At 40.5% G+C, this 20164-nt stretch overlaps 1 protein-coding gene across 4 annotated transcripts in view; it reads right to left on the bottom strand.

Annotated features, from left to right (window-relative positions):
• caskin1 (CASK interacting protein 1) overlaps positions 1-20164 on the bottom strand; it is a 64868-nt gene that overhangs the window by 33447 nt on the left and 11257 nt on the right. For all 4 annotated transcript variants that reach the window (XM_028813799.2, XM_028813801.2, XM_028813802.2 and 1 more), the window contains exons 5-10: positions 19860-19955; positions 18234-18364; positions 14122-14230; positions 13385-13493; positions 13196-13290; positions 10430-10547 (exon numbers count right to left, since the gene is read on the bottom strand). In XM_028813799.2, coding sequence (XP_028669632.2) covers positions 10430-10547; positions 13196-13290; positions 13385-13493; positions 14122-14230; positions 18234-18364; positions 19860-19955 — 658 coding nt within the window. The remainder of the gene's footprint in view (positions 1-10429; positions 10548-13195; positions 13291-13384; positions 13494-14121; positions 14231-18233; positions 18365-19859; positions 19956-20164) is intronic.

The following is a 20164-nucleotide window of genomic DNA, read 5'->3' as shown; positions in this document are numbered from 1 at the left end:
ACAAATTGCTAAGGAGGAGAATAGCATTGAAAATTGTATTAATGTCATGGCAGCAAATGGGTATATGAAAAGGGCAGGAACATGCATGTCATTGACTACAGCGATGACTTACAGTATACCCCAACTCTGTAAATTTCCTAGTAGTTGGATGCTTTAATGTGTATTTACAGTATATAGGTAATCAAAATGATAGAAAGAACATCTCTCTGTTATAAAAGGAAATTTTGGGATCAGACATTCTCAGAGATAATTTAAAGTTCCGCAAGAGATAATTTCAAGTCCCGTGAGACAAGACTTTATGCAAAGAGATTTTGAAAAGTTACACAGTTCCTGCACTCTCAGCTCCAAGCAGGGTCAGAAATAAAAGACAAAGAGTAGCAGACAAAGTAGAACGTCCTAAAGAGGTTCAAAAACATTGGCGCGATACACATGCACAGCAGGTTAGAGATTATGAAAGAACTAAAATTCGAAAGTCTTAAAAAACTAATAGTAAAGATTGCATTAGTACTAACACAGAAATTATTACTCAGTGAAATAATGGAACAGCGAAAAGAGATCGAATATATGGAGATAGGTGATATGACAGAAGTATGTAGATGTTGTTTGGCTTTAAACTTTAAGTCGAAGATTTGTAGATCATCTAATTCGTGCTGCCATCAGGGAAAAGTAGTGTTTCTTCTCAATGAAGAGGCGTATCCATGAGAATTAAAAGATTTGTTGTATGGTGAAAGTGAAATCCACATACGTGAGTGGCAGAGACGCAAAGTGGCTGGCGCGAAGCACAGACTGGGGGGTTGGCGAGCGAAGCAAACAGAGGACAAAGCCCCCTAGTTAAAATGAAAAACAATGTCAGTTTCACTGATGCATAATTTTACATGAAGTTAAATAGGAAGAAGATGGAATATTTGAAGTTTAGTGATGATCAGGATTCAGAAGTAAGCCTGCATGGTAGAGCTATTGAAAAGAGTGGATAAGTTTAAATATCTAGGATCATTGATAGCCAAAGATGGAAAATTAGATGCATTGTTAACCCACAGAGTGCATTGTGGATGTAATAATTGGAAGATGGAATCAGGAGTATTATGTGCTCAAAGAATTAAGTTGAAGGTTAAAGGTAAGGTTTATAGGACAGTGGTAAGCCCAGCAATGACACATGGAGCTCAGACATGGGCAAGAAGGGGAGCACAGGAGAAGAAGTTAGATGTGGCATTGAGGTCAATGAGTGGGGTTACAAAAAAGGACAGAATAAAAAATGAGACAATCAGAGGTACAACAAGAGCGAGACAGGAAGTACAAGGAAGTAGGTTAACGTGGTATGGACGTGTGATGAGGAGAGACAAGAAATATGTGGGCAAAAGAATGATGGGAATGGAAGTCCTGGGGAAGAGAAAACAAGGGAGGCCAAAGTGGAGGTGGTCTGATAAAGTGTCAGATCTATAGGAAAAAGGTTTCAATGGGGAGAAGGTGCAGGACCAAGCTGTACGGAGAAGACTGGGCACATAGAAGTCGGAAAAGATGAACAGAAAATGCCTCAGTGGATGGATCACCAAGCTGCTCCTACCTATTTTGTGTGATTCTTCCATTTTACGTACAGCATGTGCCCAGTGAGTTTTCCTTTTTAAAATTTACATAGTTGCTGGCATACAGCAAAATCATCGTTAAATTAATTCTTATGCTGTGTGAAGGTATATATAATAATAATAATAATAATAAATTTTATTTATATTATGCACATCATTCACTTATCTCTGCCAATTTTAGCATCAACTCTCTCTATCCTAGCTGCTTTTGCTAGACAGCTATAGACATCTTGACAACACTCCAGTGTGCCCTGCCATTCCACATTGCCATTTGCTGCATTCATTGTTTATTAGCACTGCTATTCTCTTCCTGTGGTGCCACATTTGTTAATTTTCTGAAGTGTGCACTTCTGGGCCACCATACATTTCGTAGTACTACAGTATTTCATTTGGTACTGGCATTTTCAAATTTTCCTCTACATATGGTTTCAAATTATTGTTGTATTTCATTTTAACTATAATGCATTTTTATTTGGAGAATAGCAGATATAGCCTATGAATGTAACTGATCTCTGTTTACGCAGTATCTTGAGGAACATACTATTAAAAAGGATAAGCATCAGGGAGATCCATTCCCTGCGGGCAACTGGGGCAGACACCCTGGGCCCTGCATATGGTGGGGGGATCCACAGCGTGCTGCACATTAATCCATCTTTCTGAGTATTTTTAAAAGTCGATTTTTTTGAAAAAAAAGTTGATTTTTTTTTGGGGGGGGAAATTCAGTTTTATAGAAATCTAAATGAAGTTCTTAGGTAGGCCGTTGTTAACTTCAGTTTTTTGCTGTTCTATTTTATGTTGTTTTGTTAGCCTGATATCTGATGAGGCTGAAGTTACTGAGCTATTTGCAGTTTCCTATTCGCATTGGTCCATTGCAACATAAACAGTAAATATTTTAAAAGGTATACATTGATAAATGTCATTAAACCTGATCAATAAGTCATATTTTAATATCTCCTAATATGAAGATTACATTTCATCATCTAATGGATTTCATGACCAGAAAAAGCCAAAGTAATAATTTTTCATGTTTTCTAGTGCAGAAGTACAGGTCTATCAAAAATATACATACAAACATACACCTCCATCACACACTAATTTATTATACACACGTACAGTACAAACAACCATAATAGTGTGCTCTGTTCTTCTAGGGAAGGTCCCGGAGGCAGAGATTTGGGGTCTATTGTGTCTGAGTGGAGACTAACAGAACACAGGGAAACAGGAAAATTTTGTTGTTAATGAGTTCCTATAGAAGTCATTGGTGGGACTGCTGCTCTCACTGATTTAAATACACGATTTAGGCGAGTGAGGAATAAAAAAAGTCTTGTTACATATATAAAAGGACATTAAAAGGGAAATATTAGAAAATCTTACACAGACCTAAGTAGAAGAGAATTGGACATAGATTTGAGCCAAATGTAAAATTTTACATACCGGGAGGTAATGGACGTAATGAGAAGTCAAGCGAAGTGACACCTTTTACTGCCTAACTAAAAAGATTACAATATGCAAACTTTCGAGGCAATCCACAAAAAAGTGGCGACACCAGAGCTAGAAAGTCAGTCAGTCAGTCAGTCATTAGCCAACCTGCTATATTCTTACACAGGGTCATGGGGTTCTGCTGGAGCCAATCCCAGACAACACAGGGTGCAAAGCAGGAAACAAACCCTGGGCAGGGCGCCAGCACACATACACACACACACCAAGCACACGCTAAGGACAATTTAGGATCACCAATGCATTTAATCTGCATGTCTTTGGACTGTGGGAGGAAACTGGAGCACCCGGAGGAAACCCACGCACACACAGGGAGAACATGCAAACTCCATGCAGGGAGGACCCGGGAAGCGATCCCACGTCTTCTTACTGCGAGGCAGCAGCGCTACCACTGCGCCACCCGTTACAAAGTCCCCCTTATGAACAAGGCATTGAGATCCTAGCGGACTCATCACTGATCAGAATCACACAGCATGCAGACTTGTACTCCTCACAAAGGTGGAACTACAGAAGTCACTAAATCTGTGCAACACATTGTGAAGCCACAACTGGAACAGCAGGTGCAGCTCAAATGTCTTGACAATTGTAACACATTTTGGGTATGATCTTGAAGTTAAAGTGAAAGAGTTTATTTTTTTTCAGCCTAAGCCCAGTATTATCAAGGAGTTTAAAATTACAAATGGAATCTGGCGGGCAAAAAACAGCTGTTACTTTAAAGCAATTTTAATGAGGACATGGAACAAAGGTGAAAGTTGGTTACGTGTGAATTTCACAGAAATGTTAGAAAAGTAGATGTGTGGAGTCAGTTAACTAGCAAAATGGTTCAAAGTAGCATACTTGGGTTCATCAACTCAACATTATTTTAGACCCACAATGTGAAAAGAAGCCGCGTGAATGCTTCTTGTATAAATGTTAAGTCCTTAAACCTAACACATGTGTAAACATTAAGATCCATACTGACTGATGCATCATCTAATCGACAGATGCATTTAACACACAAGTCATATACACGCACACTTTAGAAAAGGGACACCAAGTACCCAGTGCCCCAGCAGCTTTTATTACTGGTCACTTGGCCCAAATGGAGGGGGTTGGGGGCCGGGAGGTCACACAGACCTGGAAAAGGAGTGACTGTTTGCTCGAGAGATGTGCTCTCTGCCTCATTTGCTAGAAATCTGCACTGGGCATCAAACTGCAGTTGTGCTTTGGTGGTCAGTGAAGCTTGGTTAATTCCGAGTGAGTAAACAAAGGCCAGCTGATACACAAGTGTGATTCATCTGACAGGACCCTTTTTAAAAACAGGGGAGAACAGCAGAATCAGAACACAGCCTTTGAGTTCCAAAGCAATGCAGCTGAGCTGCCCTCAAGTCTTTGGAAGTGCAACTGGCAGATGTAATGAGTGACCTTCATAACCAAAAAAATCAAGAAAGGTTCAGGGTGTCAAGCACACCTCATACTGCCTGCCTTTACCAGGACTGACTCTCCATCACAGTTTAATAGCCTAGAAGCCTTGGCAACATGCATTTCAGTAACCAAATGAATTAATGATAGTCCAGGACAACATGAGTCTTAGCCAAGCTTCAGTAATGCAGTTAAATACCCCGGCTGGCCTGTGACATGCAGTTACGTACTCAGATAGCCTCAGGCTTATTCAGTTAAATACCTGAAAAGGCTGAATATTCCACCTAAAACAAAAAAAGGGCTGCTCTATTTCAGACATCAGTAACATGGCATTGAATACTCCAGACAGCCTCAGTGAGGGAGTAGTAATACAAGACGGGTCCTCAGAGATACAGGCATACAGTATATCCCAGACAGCCTCAGCAGCATTTAGTTAAAGTAACCCAGACAGCTCAGTAATGCAGTCATATATCCCGCACTCCCGCTCAATAAATGGAATGGTTCAATGAAGTTTTATTAAATGGAGAGCTTCAGCCATGCATCAGGAAAGCAGTTAAAACATCTAAGGCAGTGTCAGTGATGCAGCTATAACCTGGACAGCCTCAGTGACAGAGCAGAATACTAGAAACTGTTCAGCAGTGTAGTGTTAAACGCGTCTCCCTGCCCCATCTCAGAAAGCCTCAGCGATGAAGGACAAAGCAAACAAAACAAAAAATACAACCCACACCTAATTGAGCTGGTTGGATAAATGCGTCAATAATAAAAGAAATCTAATACAGGTTAATAAAATGACCTCCCTCCCAAAAAAAAAGCACACTGAGATTTAACAATGTTAAACATTTTTTGTAAATAACAAAAGTACAGCTTATGCCTTGAGGCATGCCTAAAATATGTCTCTGCTCTTTGTCTCCTTTAGCTGACTACGACAATAAACTCCTGCACAGGCACCAAAATATTCTCAGTCCCATTGTTTATGTTCTTTTAAATTAGAGGGGTTGGGATAAATCAGCCAGTGTAGAAATCACTGAACCACAAGTCGCAGGCTGGCTATAACAATGAAGCTTATAAACTATACACGCTAGCCAATTCCAGACACCCTTATTACGTACAGTTGTGGATCTACGTACAAGAGAAATGATCCATGCCTGCCAGCTTTCATTTGGGCAGATGTATTACACAGACATTCACCCCCTTCATCCTCATCATCACGCAATGTCAAAAACAGGAAGGAATGAGGTGAACGTGAACGGAGAGTGTCAGCAGCTGATCGCTGTTTGGGGAGAAGTGTCTAGCAGTACAGGGAAAAGCAGCAGTTAGTCGTCTGGCTTGCAAGGAAAGGTACACTGAGGTAATGATGTTAATCTGGGACAGGATCCTAGAAATACACGCCTCTTCTTACATAATACATACAGTACTATAATGAGGGAACCTAATCAACTCCATTTTGCCATTTTCACCTGCCCTCAAAGCCAATGACTGCTAGTAAGCAAATTCTAAAATGTAGAACTGCAGCACAAAAACTAACAAAATAACTTCAATTACATCAGTGCGTGACCTATAAACTTCTCATCTCATCTTCAATCAGATTTTCCAGGCAAGGATCTCAGTGCAGCAGGCCAATTTGTTTAGACCAGACGTTTACAACTCTTTCTGGGGCTTTTCCAAGCCATCTATGAGATTTAATCCTTCTAGTGTATCCTTGGTCTGTTCCACAGAGTCTTATCTGAAGGCACACTTGGGACATCTTTTTATATAATACGCTACTGTGGCTGTCCATTTGTCTGTCCAGGATTTTAAATCACCTGCAGCTTGCAAACCGTTTGAACTATTGACCTGAAATTTTACACACATATATACTACGTGACGTCTAGTATCCGCTTTTGGGGTGATGATTGACCTGCAAGGGTATTCCTCTTTTTATTTTTATTTTTTTTTACTGTAGAATCAACTCTTGGCAGCGGCCAGCAAGATGGCCGTGTGGCGCATGCGTATGGGCGCCGTTCTCATCCCTACCACCTTCGCCGTCACTTTCCCTACCTCTTCGTATCTTAAACCTTTCTTAAGTCTTCAATCTGCCTCAAGTATCAGCTTAAGTGAAAAATTAAGGAAAATGTACCAAGTAAGTGCAACACAAACACTGACTTAATCAGTTTTAACGTGACAAGATGCGAAGAGAAGAAGTGGGCCTCTAGGGTGGAGAAAAGAAGAGCTGCTCAGGAAGCAGCAAGCGCATCAACATCTGACCAAACGAATGCTAAACGTACAGAGAAAGAGGATGAAAACTATGAATGCTCAAGTCAAGTGTATTCACTGCACGATAAACTGGTCTCTCATAAAGAATATCAACACTAGATGCCTAAACCCCCTCATTCTGCTTCTAAAGGCGTTTTCACACTCGTAGTCTGTTTACTTTCTTCAAAATCAGTGGATGATTGGCTTCCTGTTAGTTTAGTTGTGTTTCACACTGCAGACTTTCAAGTGAACCCAATAAACAGTTCACTGGGCAGATACATTTTTTCCTAGGAAAAAATATCAAGGAGGGTTGACAATTCGTGCACGGCCTCATTTTCCATAATTTATTGGTTTATTTACCAAACACTGGTGTAGCAAAACTCCTAACCTAATATAAAACAACTGGAAGACTACTTGAAAATTATGTTCTAACATGCATGGTGCAAAAAAGACACAATTCAAATAGGCAAGTGTACAGAAGAAGAAAAGCTCTCCTGAGGGCACACACTGTGATGTGCTTCAGTTTTATGACAATGGGCATATCAGGCAAGTTTCATTTAACTGTACAATGCTGTGTATTTACTCTTCAGTAGCCACCGTATGAACCTAATCTCACATCACATGTTTACAGCATTAACTCTTGTAAATATTTGTTAATATTGTTCATTTTGTAATGTCTGATTAACATTTACTACATTTAATAAATTTGCAAAAATCTGAAGTAAACTTTTTTCATGTTGTCATTATGGGGTGTTGTGTGTAGAATTCTGAGGAAAAAAATGAATTTAATCCATTTTGGAATAAGGCTGTAACATAACAAAATGTGGAAAAAGTGATGCGCTGTGAATACTTTCTGGATGCACGGTATTTCAAAGTTAGCATACACATTGAAAAGATGCTCCAGCTGCACGCATCACTTCTGTGGTGTAAGAGTAGTGGGTTTGATAGTTGGTCTTACCTGTCACTGCTTTTTGATTGTTGCCACCACTCTGTGTATTTTGTTCGACTCTCATATGCGAGAGAGGCTGAATAAAGTGCTAGGCTTGCTCTGATCAACTTGCAATTGTGCAAATTGTGTTACATTTCTACCTATGTGTGCATTTATTTTTACCTTTTTATTGCTTTAAATGCCTCATATTAACCCTCAACTCACTTTGCTGGGAATGTGATTCCTTAATTGCCAACAGCAGACCACCACAGATTGGTCCAGTGTTGGATCATATTTGCACCTCATGCAAACCTCTCTAGGGTTCACTTGGTACTGCACAGGGACCACCCTTTCCAAAGGGCCTCGGTGATGTTGCTTTGGAACGCACCAGAGAGTGATTGGCGTATTCACATCTACCAAAACGAACCAGACTTCATGGAAATCACATCAGAGTTAGGAATAATTGCACCAAACAAATGAGGTCTGAAAACATCTTAACAATTCACCATAATGGGGCTCTTCAACAAGATCCTTTAGGGTGGTTGAGCTGCTAATCCTATCATGGGACGTAAACTAAACAACCTGCCATGACAACTTCTTTTTGGTAACCTCATAAGGTCAGGATGCTTCACAGATGAACATGGGTATGTAATTGACCAATAAATCTAACACTTTGCCCAAGAACTTAACTCCAGCTTCACAACAAACAATAATCATCACTGCACTGATTCATTGATCATGAACACTTATATCCTTGCTCAGAATTAAAAGCTTCTAAACTTGGTGACGCTGGTCCTACCCTTGGTTTTCCAAAGCAATCCAGTCTTTACTTGGAGATAACACTTATCCAGCAGTCTCCCACTGCTACAAGCCTTGCCAGGGTGCATTGGTAAACACAAAATTAGACACCTGAGGCCAAAAAAGATATTTACCAACAGCAAACATGTAACCCTCAGCTCCTCATACTGGACAGTCACAGAGCCTTGGTGGTGCATGGATATCCTGCACATGAAAAGCTTGCAAAAGAAATGTCAAACCACAACCTTGGCAGAGTCCTACCCCCACTTTAAACAAACCTAACTGCCAAGTATGTGAACACAGATCCTGTTGAACAAACACGGAATCAAATGGCATGCAGCACCTCTCACCAAGATACAAAACATTCTCCGAGAACAGAAAGAATTAGCAAACTTAGCAAGACCCTCAAAATAATCAGTTTATCTGCCTTTCCAATGCTAGTACAGAATCAATATTGTGTCTTCTATACTCTAGGTTTGGCAGTCAGCTGAAGCCTGTTTCATTACCCAGGCAAAGGTTTCGTCACTTGGAGGGTGAGGAGTGTGATCATTTTGTACCTGAAAGAAACCCTCTTGTTCCCCTTTCTTATATTGTACATGGGCACTATTACTCCAGCCTTGAAGCACTGTCTTTGCCCTTATGTAATCGTGGCCTGCAAAGTATATCATCTGTATATTTTCCATGTACCACCTAACCCTCATCAGTAGCCACCTTTCACACAGACAGGCCCTCTCACAGATTTACTAGTAAGCTGCTGTGTCCAAGTCTTGCATGAACAAAAGCCAGAGCTGAAATTCAGAAAATGGAACATGCAAGTTTTCAAGATGAGAGCTGGTGTGATTTCTAGGAAACAACTTTTGACTTGTCCGCGAAAGAGGAGGAATAGCAGTAAAATGCATGGCCAAGCTTGTTATGTCATGACAGCCATAAGAAGTATAGACAGTAATCCAAAGAAATCAATAATAATGGAGTGAAAAGGCAGGTCAGCAGCCAGCTTGAGAACCGTCACAAACAAGCACATAACATGCACATTGAGAAGATGTCGGGAGATTTGCTGTTGATCTAAGCAGAGAGGAAAGTTGTTAAATCGAATTATTACTGAATGATTCATGTCTGCTTCAAGGTTAGTAAGTGGGAGCATTGTACTCAGGTGCTTTCACCATTGGTAGAAATGCTTCTATTCACCAATGCTGCTGTGGAAATAAAACCACCATGACACATATGGTGCACAGATACGATTGAGTATGCTTCTTTGTATATAGCTCTGCTACGTTTCCTCCAGTTTGGTGTAGTTCATTTTAATTATAAAGAAAATCAAATACATTTAAACATTTTTGATCTTTCACACAACATCCAGGATTCACCTTCCTTTATATCATATTGTCACGTGAAAGCAGGAAATTAATGGACTATAATCTGCAAATCTCACCAAAATCCTGGGAAAACTTCATTATTGTTTATTTGGAACTTTATTCAGTGAATTGTTATGAGCACGCACACATTAATTTAAATTATATCTGTAAATGTTTAACAACATTTATTTCCTAAAGCAAGTGTGTGAAGGTTCTATAGAGGTCTGAGAAGTTGGACTCGACTTTTACGTGCACACATTCTAAACATTCTCAACCTCTAATTAACAGTCATTTAGACTGTAGAGAAATAATTGAAGAACTGGATTCATTAGTTAAAACATTAAAAGACTCACAGTCAGCTCCGGTATTGCATTTAAAAACCCAGTGTGCAGCACAGGTAGAGAATCACAGGATGATTTACTGTAGATAGTCTCTAAGTCATTGACCAATACTATTAGACGGCAACCAGTTTTAATCCAAGATTTCAGGGGCCTAGTTAAACAAAAAGACACTAGCAAGCTGTAATGACTTCAGACATTATCATTCCACCCACTCTCCATCTTAAGAGCTGCTGGTAATATCTGTTCTACAAAATCAAAAGGCACCTTCCAGACTAAACTCATCACGACTCAGTTTCTTACCTGTCCTCTTGCTGATCACTTCAGCAATGCTGGATGGGAAATACCCAACTCTGTCATTTCCAGTCCTGTTGTCATGGATACAGCCTTTCCACCGCCCATCAGGGTGCTGCTCTAACACCTGGAGGGCATAAAAGAAGCTAGTGTGATTATTTGGGACCAGCATCTGTCAGACATACACTGTAGATGCGGACAGTTGCCCCCTTGATTCCATGCTGTTCAGATGGGCTATGTTGGATATGTACCCAGTTTTACTACTGACACACCAGCCACCAACCACAGCAAGTTGAAGTGCATAGTCAGAAAATCAATGGTGGTTTGTAGTATGGGGTGCTGGTGTTCCACCCCCCACCTCCAAAAATTAAAAAAACTCTACTTAAATTAATTAGGCAACACAAAATAAAAATGAAATAAATGTGTGTATTTCCACAACTTGCCTGGTGTCAGCACATGTCAACATCCATTAAAAACTGGTTCTGACTTGCATGTGTTTCATTTTTATGTGAATGCCTACTGTATATTTCCTGAGTGAAGGGCGCTGGCTAAATGAGAGTGGATGTAAGTTCTTGATCTTTTGGTAAGCAGGTGACCTGAGGCTGCCCTTTAATTGGTTGCTTTCAGATTTTTTCAGGGATGAAGTTCTCTGTGCCCCAGACACTCCCACATTTATTGGCTGCGAATTAGTGTTGTTTTATGTTTATTTAAACTAATGCGATTGGACAATCGTTGACACACAATTTCAAGTTCACAGTTCACACCCGCCATTAACGCAACTACAGATGAGTGAGCGCGACTTTATGGAGATGCCAACTTCAAGTGGAACTTTAGAAATCAAAGAAAATTCAGTTATTTCTTTAATAAAATACCCCTTCATAAATCATTCATTTGAAGGAAAAAAAAAGAAGATAAAGAAGCTTGGACTGGACCAACCTGACTTAAGAATTCAGCAGCAGGCCGGGCCTACACATAGAGTTTTTCTGCTCTTGTTATGACAAAATGGAGTTGGCTAACTGGATGTGGTGTGAGTGATGCCTTTTTTGCTTTCCCTGTTTGCTGTTTCAAAGCATCGAAGCATTGTGGACAACAACAGGAGTACGAGACCTAAAACATCTTTCTGAAAAATGCAAGCGGCATCAAAGTAGCTGCAGTCATCTAGAGCAGTGTTTTTCAACAAGTCTGCTATGGCACAGTGGTGCACCATGAGAGCTACCCAGGTGTGCCGTGGAAATAACAGTGTAGTGCACCTTTCAACCTCCCCGGGTTGTCGAGACCTGTCTGAGGAGGATACGTCTGCTTGGGAAATTGGGCATAAAAGTAGCTCCATGATCAATATGTTGCAGACACAGCAGTTAGAGCACTTCAGACTCGTCTCCAGGCTGTTAAGAGTCCATCTGCCCTGGATGTGTGCTCGCCAGCGAGCCTCACAGTGTTGGTGGTATAGTGGGCATATGAGTTGCCTCTGAGACAGAGATGGTTGAACAAAAGGGCAAAGCAGCTTGGAGATGCCACCAAAGTGCTCACTCTATAAATGCTGATCTCAGAGCTCCTTTTTTACTGGCTTCTCCAGTTGTCCCACTCCTTCGGGCGGTTGAGCACATGTGTGAGACATAATGTGTTTGTGGTCAGTAAGATAGTGGTGTGCCTTGGGATGATTTTGGTTACAAAACGTGTGCCACTACAGAAAAAAAAAGTTGGGAAACACTGAAATAGACAATAGTATGAGGGTAATTTTTTGGCAAGCTTTGTGAAATTGCTCAATTTAATCAGAAAGTAATTAAGAAATTTTCAGGCCTGAAGGAAAGGAAATACAGATATCCTGATCACAAAGGCAGAAAAAGATTTAGGTTGGACTTGTCCTGTGGGTATAGTACCAGACAGGTTGGTGGGGCGAGTTATGTTTTAAGATGTGGGGTCTGTGGATCTTACGATGTGAATTTCTGCCCAGGTGAGGTAAGCTTGGCAAACTTGCATAGGACAGGGAAGACTAGCAGCAAATGTAGAATAAAATTAGGGTGGGAATGACTCTGTGGCTGTGGTAACTGATAAACTGGGATGCAAGACTTCAGAAAAAAATCAGAGGACAAGTGATTGTTTGATGTTGATTTATGGAATACAGTGGAAATGGCCAAGGACTGGGCACTCTATTAGCAAAGGCAGAAAAAGATTTAGATTGGACTTATGTTATGGAAGTGTTATAGGACAGACTGAACTGCACGTTATTGGGAGATTACAGAGGTGGGAGTGTGGGCATTATGGTGTGGGCTTTGGCAGAATGGGGAACTGGGCAAGTTGCAGAGGACTGGGCAATTTAGAGACAGGTGTAATATAACCTTTGGGTGGCAGACACACCTCTTCCTTTCTACATCTATAGGGCAAGTTATGGGAAGAATAAGGGGACTGTGGATGTCACGGATTGAAGTTTTGCAGTACAGAAGAAATGGGAAAGCAGGCATCAAATTGGGCAGCATGGTGGAAAGGGTATAATACATCTTAGCCTGGATTTGTCCTACGCGTCTTGTACTGGACAGGCCAAGATGTACATTGGCATTATCATGAGGACCACAAGAGCATGTGGAATGATCAGACAGACAGACAGATAGATGTGAAAAACACTACATAGCAGATAATTGCTGCTTCAGTTTGTCCCCCCAAAAAAATGCACACCCCTGCTCAAACGTTTTTCACCAGCCACCACTGAAGACAACAATGCTTCTGTTATAAAGATGAGAAGGTGCCTCCTGGGCTTTAAAGATTATAGCAGCTACCTACTGTAATAATGTCACCAGTTTTAATGTTCAGGCTTGTCAAGTCGTAGTTGTTGCAATAATCCTTCATTGCCCGGACCTGCAGAGCAGCAGATGCATCTGACAAAGACAGGAAGAGAAAGAAAGGGTTACACAGGCAACTTGGAGGCCCAACATATGACAATTTCCTCTACTCAAAGAGCCTCGGTTTTACCTCTAAGCATTTGTTTGATCTCCTTGCTGGCTTGTGTTGCGGTGAACTGGTTGACAATGTCCAGAGCTGTCTGGCTGTAAGTATTCCGGACTTGTGCATTGATGCCACTCTAGGAACCCACAGAGAGTTTCATCCATAGGGGAGCAGAGAAGAGAAAACCAAAATTAGCATTAAAATAAAAGGTTGTTTCCCAGGGAGTGGGTCACATGGGATCTTTCTGTTAACAAAATGATTTTCTGTAGCTGCTACTGAAAACCTTTAGGGCAAATCAAACTTTTTAACAGAATCTCTGCCCAATAAACCCATGGAATGTTAGTCAACTGGACAAGAGTGACTACTGGACAGATCAGTAATCAACACGTGTCTAAAGTAACAGACTGAACCAGCATGTTTTCTTGGTATCCCGACAGCGACAGAGATCTGACACTGTAGCTTGTCAAGGGTCATGTGGATTACAGTTCCTGCCCTGCAGGTCATTGTGCATTTCAAATTATGCCCAGTGCTCAGATTTAGCAGCTGACTCATCTGTGAAGTCAACGTGCCACTTTGAATCCCTGGCCACTGGGTAGTGGGATCTATTATAGTGTATACTTTCCACATGTTTCCCAGGTGAATCCCTTGGAAGGCATGATCATGCTTGCTGTAAATTTAGCGACTATACCCAACTGTGACGACTCAAGTATGCTGGAGTGCACACCCAGCAAGACCACATGCACCCTCCTCACAGTGAGACTCACATCAAGCAGCAGTCTAACAACATCAGTCTTGCCACACAGTGCAGCTTCGTGTAGGGCTGTGCCCGCCTTTGTCTGCCGGTTGATATCAATGCCTGCCTGCAGCAGTAACCTGTAGGAGTATAAAACAGGTAGAAGATTGAAAAGGACTGTCAGGCATGTTTCTGCTTTACTTTTCTGTTTCAAATATAAGGCATGGTCCCTTTGCATTGTGGAATACGTACAAAAAGAATATATGGAACAACTTCTGAGTCTCCTTGGAGAAGCCTTTTAAAATGGAGTTTATTTTTAGCCTTTGATAATTCAGACCCTCATATACATTATCTACCAGTAATGAACCAAAAGTTGAAAGCACACCAAAATCAAGAAAACCCATCAGCGGGCTTTCAGCCAAGCAACAGCCATTCCAATTGCTTCTGTGTCTAGTATTAAACATGCAGTATTGGGTGAGTGCACATTACAAAGCATTTTAAATGTCTCAGCATGTGCACCTCAGAGCCCATGTGAAGCTAAACACTGCAGACAACCACATTAGTCAGTCAGTCAGTTATCATCCAACCCGCTATATCCTAACTACAGGGTCACGGAGGTCTGCTGGAGCCAATCCCAGCCAACACAGGGTGCAAGGCAGGAACAAATCCCCGGGCAGGGTGCCAGCCCACCGCAGGGCACACACACACACACACACACCCACACAGCAAGCACACACTAGGGACAATTTAGGATCGCCAATGCACCTAACCTGCATGTCTTTGGACTGTGGGAGGAAACCGGAGTGCCTGGAGGAAACCTACGCAGACACAGGGAGAACATGCAAACTCCACGCAGGGAGGACCCGGGAAGCAAACCCAGGTCTCCTTACTGTGAGGCAGCCGCGCTAACACTGCGTCACCACGCCGCCCCACTTTAGTTAATATTATAAACAAAAAAATCCAATATAAGGATCGGGGTCTACCCTGAAAACATTTGGCATGGCATCTGAATCAAGCTTATGCAGGACACCTGTCTATCTGGGGCCACACTCACAGTAAGACAAGTTTAAACTGCCAAATAATCTAACAGGTTTGACGTTGGGAAGCTACAAAAAAATGCAGCACCACATGGACACAAGAAGAATGTGCATCTTCCACAAGAACTGTACTCAGAGATTTTGCTCTTATATTTTACTTTACTTCTAGGATGTCCTCCCATAAGCGGCATAGAAGCAATTTCTGCACTGGCCTTATTGTAAATAGTGGCAATATACGAAATATAAAAGCTTTGAAGCAATGTCACTTGGGGAAGATGGACATAAGTCGGTTATAGAACCCCCATATGACAAAAAATGAAATAAAACTACCATCAGCAGTAAGATTTGTTGGTGCCCAGCTTGGGAATAAAAGGATGTACAAATCATGTAACAGGAACTGGCATCAATAATATGGTAAAACAACTGAAGTGAATTGTAGCAGCTGCTATAGAGATGCTATTTCCTTGTATAATTTTAATACATTAGTGAAGGCTGCAATAAGAAACACATGTATCACCACACTTTGATCCATAAAAAGTTGTTTTTGAGGAGAAAACTCTGTTTGATTTAAGTCTGCAGCTGCCACTGACTATGCAGATTTGGTGCATTCTCCCTATGTGTTGGCACCGATGTCATCCCCAAATTCCAAAGAGTATATGTGTGTTTATGTTGCAATTCTAAAATGACTTTGCATGAGTGCATGTAGAAGTTTGCCTAGCAATGCTGTCTAGGATATGTACTGGCTGCCCATAACCCTGTAATGAAATCAGAAAGTTCAGAAAATGAACGAATGAATGAAAAATCTGCTGATGCTGAAAAAAGTTTTTGCAATATAAAGGAAGTGTAACAAACATCTGGAACCAACAACCCTGAATGCTCATTTTTAATAGGCACTTCCTCTCAGTTAGCACTTTTGTTTTCTGAACGGTGAAGCAATATAGAATTCGAACACAGAAACCAAAAAGTGTAACGTACAAACAATTGTTGGCCCAACTCTGACAAAAAACTTTGACCAGGATCATTGATGCATCGCTAAGCATTTGTACTCCAGGGAACCATCAGAAATGCAACTCTGAATAACTTCAGTCTAAATCCATGTGTATAGTGCCAAGTGTTTCATAACCCCCTATACATTTTAAACTACCTGCTACACTTCTTGGCTGGACAGCTCAAGCTCTTTATAACTGGACAAGTGACTTTCAGAGTTCCAGTCAGGGATTTTTGTCTTCTAGACATTGTCTGGGCCAGTATTACAAATTCATTTCATTTGTGTCCCAATATAACGTGCGTTATCTGAACAGGACAGCATCTACTCGTATGGCACACAAGAGCGAGATTTCTTCCAGGATCTACACATACTTGGCATCACCTGTTGTTGTTCATGTCTTAACTAGCTTATCTTTCCTAGCTACTGCAAAGTATCCCCAAAACATAAAGCTGCCATCATCACATTTTATTATAGGAAAAGTAATGGTGTGACTTACCAGGTTTCCTTAAAAAATATTGTGCCTTGCATCAAAATCAGCAAAATTCACATTGTATATACAGTATAAGCTCACAGTACCTCCTTCTAAGCAAGCCCTGGATCTTAAATGGTTTCTTTACAAAAGCAATGCAAAGTACCTAAGGACTTTTTGAGCACCTTCACACACAGTCTATGTACATTAGTGGAGTTCTCTTGAAACTATAAATAGAAAACACAGTTCCTCAATTCAAGAGGGAGACCACGGTAGTTGTATTGACAGAATTGTGGGCCTCAATCAATTAAAACGGACTCTTGGCATTTTTATTATGAACCTTTAAGCATCCTTTATTTTATATAGAAAATTCTATAATAATTGACTACCCCCAAATGCTTTACAGTTATAGATGTAGTGCCATTGTTTATATTTACTTTTTATAATCTGAGCACACAGGTTATGTGACTTGTTGAAAACCTGAACCAGCAGGTATAAAGTCCAATGGCTTAGACCACACTGCATTAAATACACATACAGGCAAACACAAAGTTGCACACACACACACACACACACACACACACACACACACACACACACACACACACACACACACACACACACACATTAACTAAAGTAGGATTTTCTAAAATCAACAAAAATTTTCTTTATGAAGAATAACATGCGTAAAATACCTATATATATGAATACAGAAGTCTGTAATATTATACATTCATATAAAAATAATGTGTGCATTTATACATACTCACATTATAAATGCTATGTAGATATACATATAGGTAAGCAGAGGTATGAATGCTAGATGTTGGCTAGAGGTAAGCAGATTTGTATTTTCTACTATTTAACATTATGCACTTTAATACATTTTTGTTTATTATGCTGCATATTTGTTGGAGTTGCAGCTTAATGTTTCACTGCATTCTGTACACATGATGAAACTACTTCTCAGATTTTATACACACACACACATACACATATCTATGGGTTGAAATCTAAGTAATCAATGCACATGAGCATTAATGTTTGCAGTGCACCATCTACTGAAATATTTTTTGTAATGCATATAGTAATAAAGTGCATTGCATTTGTCATTCCAACAGATGGCACATCATAAATATTTCTAGTAATAAAATGCACTTTATTACTACAAATGTTCCATTTGTTGGAGTGACAGAGACATGGCAAATGTATGGACACTCAGATACACAGACGCATATCTTTTATTAGATAGATAGATAGATAGATAGATAGATAGATAGATAGATAGATAGATAGATAGATAGATAGATAGATAGATAGATAGATAGATAGATAGATAGATAGATAGATAGATAGTTTATTAATCCCAAGGGGAAATTCACAAGGTGAATATTAAGGTGGATGCTAATCATAGACAATAAGCAGTCTGATGTAGCATTCTCATTCTGGGACGGTTTCATTAAACTAATTAAAGGATGGGGGATACTGGACTCAAAAATAAACTAAATTATAAAATGAAAAGAAGAGTTGCTCAACATGGGCATGTATTTGGCCTGGTCAGTTAAGCTGCTTATGTGTTAGGCCCATCAGATTAAACACACCATTGTGCTCTTGAATTTAACACATGAACTTACTCTTTTAACCCTTACCTGATGATGTCGATGTGCCCGTTCTTTGCAGCTAGATGCAATGGACTGGTTCCATTAGGGTCTGTGGGATCACCAGACCTGGGCTCCAACAGGGCAGCACACATGTTACTGCTCAAAAGCAGTTGAACAACCTGCAAGATTAATTGAGGCGAGACCATTAACCCATCTGACATCAGTAGATACTTACTAGTGACTCATTCTCCATATGATGCCTACTATCCACTGCTGCTTCTCTGTGATACAATGACATTTATTCAGAAAAATTAAGGTACTTTACTTTCAAACTCACATGTGTAAAAATCAAATAACCTAATGTCATGCTTCTTATTAGGGTTATGAGCACAGGGTACCTGAAACACAAATGAATGCTTGTGTCCCTAATACAACATCAAAGCAATCTAGACGAGAACATGCCATTCAGCCCAACAAAGCTTGTCAGTCCTAGCCACTTAATTCTTCCAAAATGAAAAAGTCTAGCTTTGGAGGTCCCTAAAGTCCTACTGTCTACCACACTACTTGTTAACATATTCCGTGCATCAATGGTTCTATGTGTGAAGAAAAACTTCCTGGTGTCTGTGTGAAATTTATTCTTAACAAGTTTCCAACCGTGTTCTTGTTGAACTAATTTTAAAATAATAGTCTCAATCCGATAGACTAATTCCAACACTTCAATCATGCCCTCTTGTCTCCTTTTGCTTAAACTGAAAAGGCTGAGCTCTTTTAATCTTTCCTCATAATTCATCCCCTGTAGCCCTGCAGTCAGCCTAGTCATTCTGTTATGGACTTTTCTAGTGCTGCTATGTCCTTTTTGTAGACTGGAGACCCAAACTGCATACAGTACTCTAGATAAGGCCTCACCAGTGTATTATAAAGCTTCAGAAAAACCTCCTTGGAGTTGTGCTCCACACATCGTGCTATATAACCTAACATTCTGTTAGCCTTCTTAATGGCTTAATGTAGAACCACTATGACTCCTAAATCCTTCTCATAAGGTGTTCTTTCAATTTTCAGATCTCCCATTGTGAATTCAAATCTAAAATATTACTTCATGCGTGTAGTACTTTACATTTACTTACAATAAATTTCATCTGCCACAAATGTGCACAAGCCTACTGCCCACATCCCCCTGTAATGATTTAACGGATTCTAGATTATCTGCCAATCAACCTAGGTTGGTATCATCTGTAAACTTAACCACCTTGTTATTTATATTTCTATTCAAGTCATTTATATATACAGTATATTAAAAATAGCAGCTGCACTTCCACTGACCACGGTGAGACATCACTCTTAACATCAGCCAATTCTGAGAAGATTCTTCACACCATCACCCTCTGTTCCTGCGTCTGAGTCAGTTTTGCACCCATCTACAAACAACACTCTGAACTCCCACTTCTTTAAGTTTGATGCTCAATGTCTCATGTGGCACTTTATCAAATGCTTCCTGGAAGTCAAGATAGATGTGGTTGTGACTGTCAGATTTCACTCACATCACATCTGCTGAAGGAGGAAGACTTGAAGTAAAATGCCGTAAAAGGTGTATCCTGTAGCCAAACATGCCAACATTCTTTTCCAAGGAAGACAAATGACAGCTATAGAGATCAGAACTCTTCTTGGTACACTCACCCCAACTCGGCCAAATTCACATGCTAAATCCAGCGGGGTCTTGCCTGCATTGTCTACTATGCAGGGGTTGGACTGGTGCTGAAGAAGCATCTCCGACTGCAAGAGGGAAAAGAAAAGTGGATATAAGGAGCCCCGCATGGAGTTAGCCAATATCTACCATTCTCAGTAAACAGAGACAAAGCACAGAAGGCAGGTCTACTGCTACTTCTCTCTTCACAGCCTGTGTCAACGTTTGCCCCTTATTCTTGTGCCAGGTTTGAAACCATCCCCATCATCACTTATCCACCCTTCCACCTCTCTTTATC

The sequence above is a fragment of the Erpetoichthys calabaricus genome, chromosome 11 (genome assembly GCF_900747795.2).
Source record: "Erpetoichthys calabaricus chromosome 11, fErpCal1.3, whole genome shotgun sequence".
Taxonomy (NCBI): Eukaryota; Metazoa; Chordata; class Cladistia; order Polypteriformes; family Polypteridae; genus Erpetoichthys; species Erpetoichthys calabaricus.
Note: the sequence above shows the minus strand (reverse complement) of the source record. Positions and strands in the feature narration are given on the sequence as shown.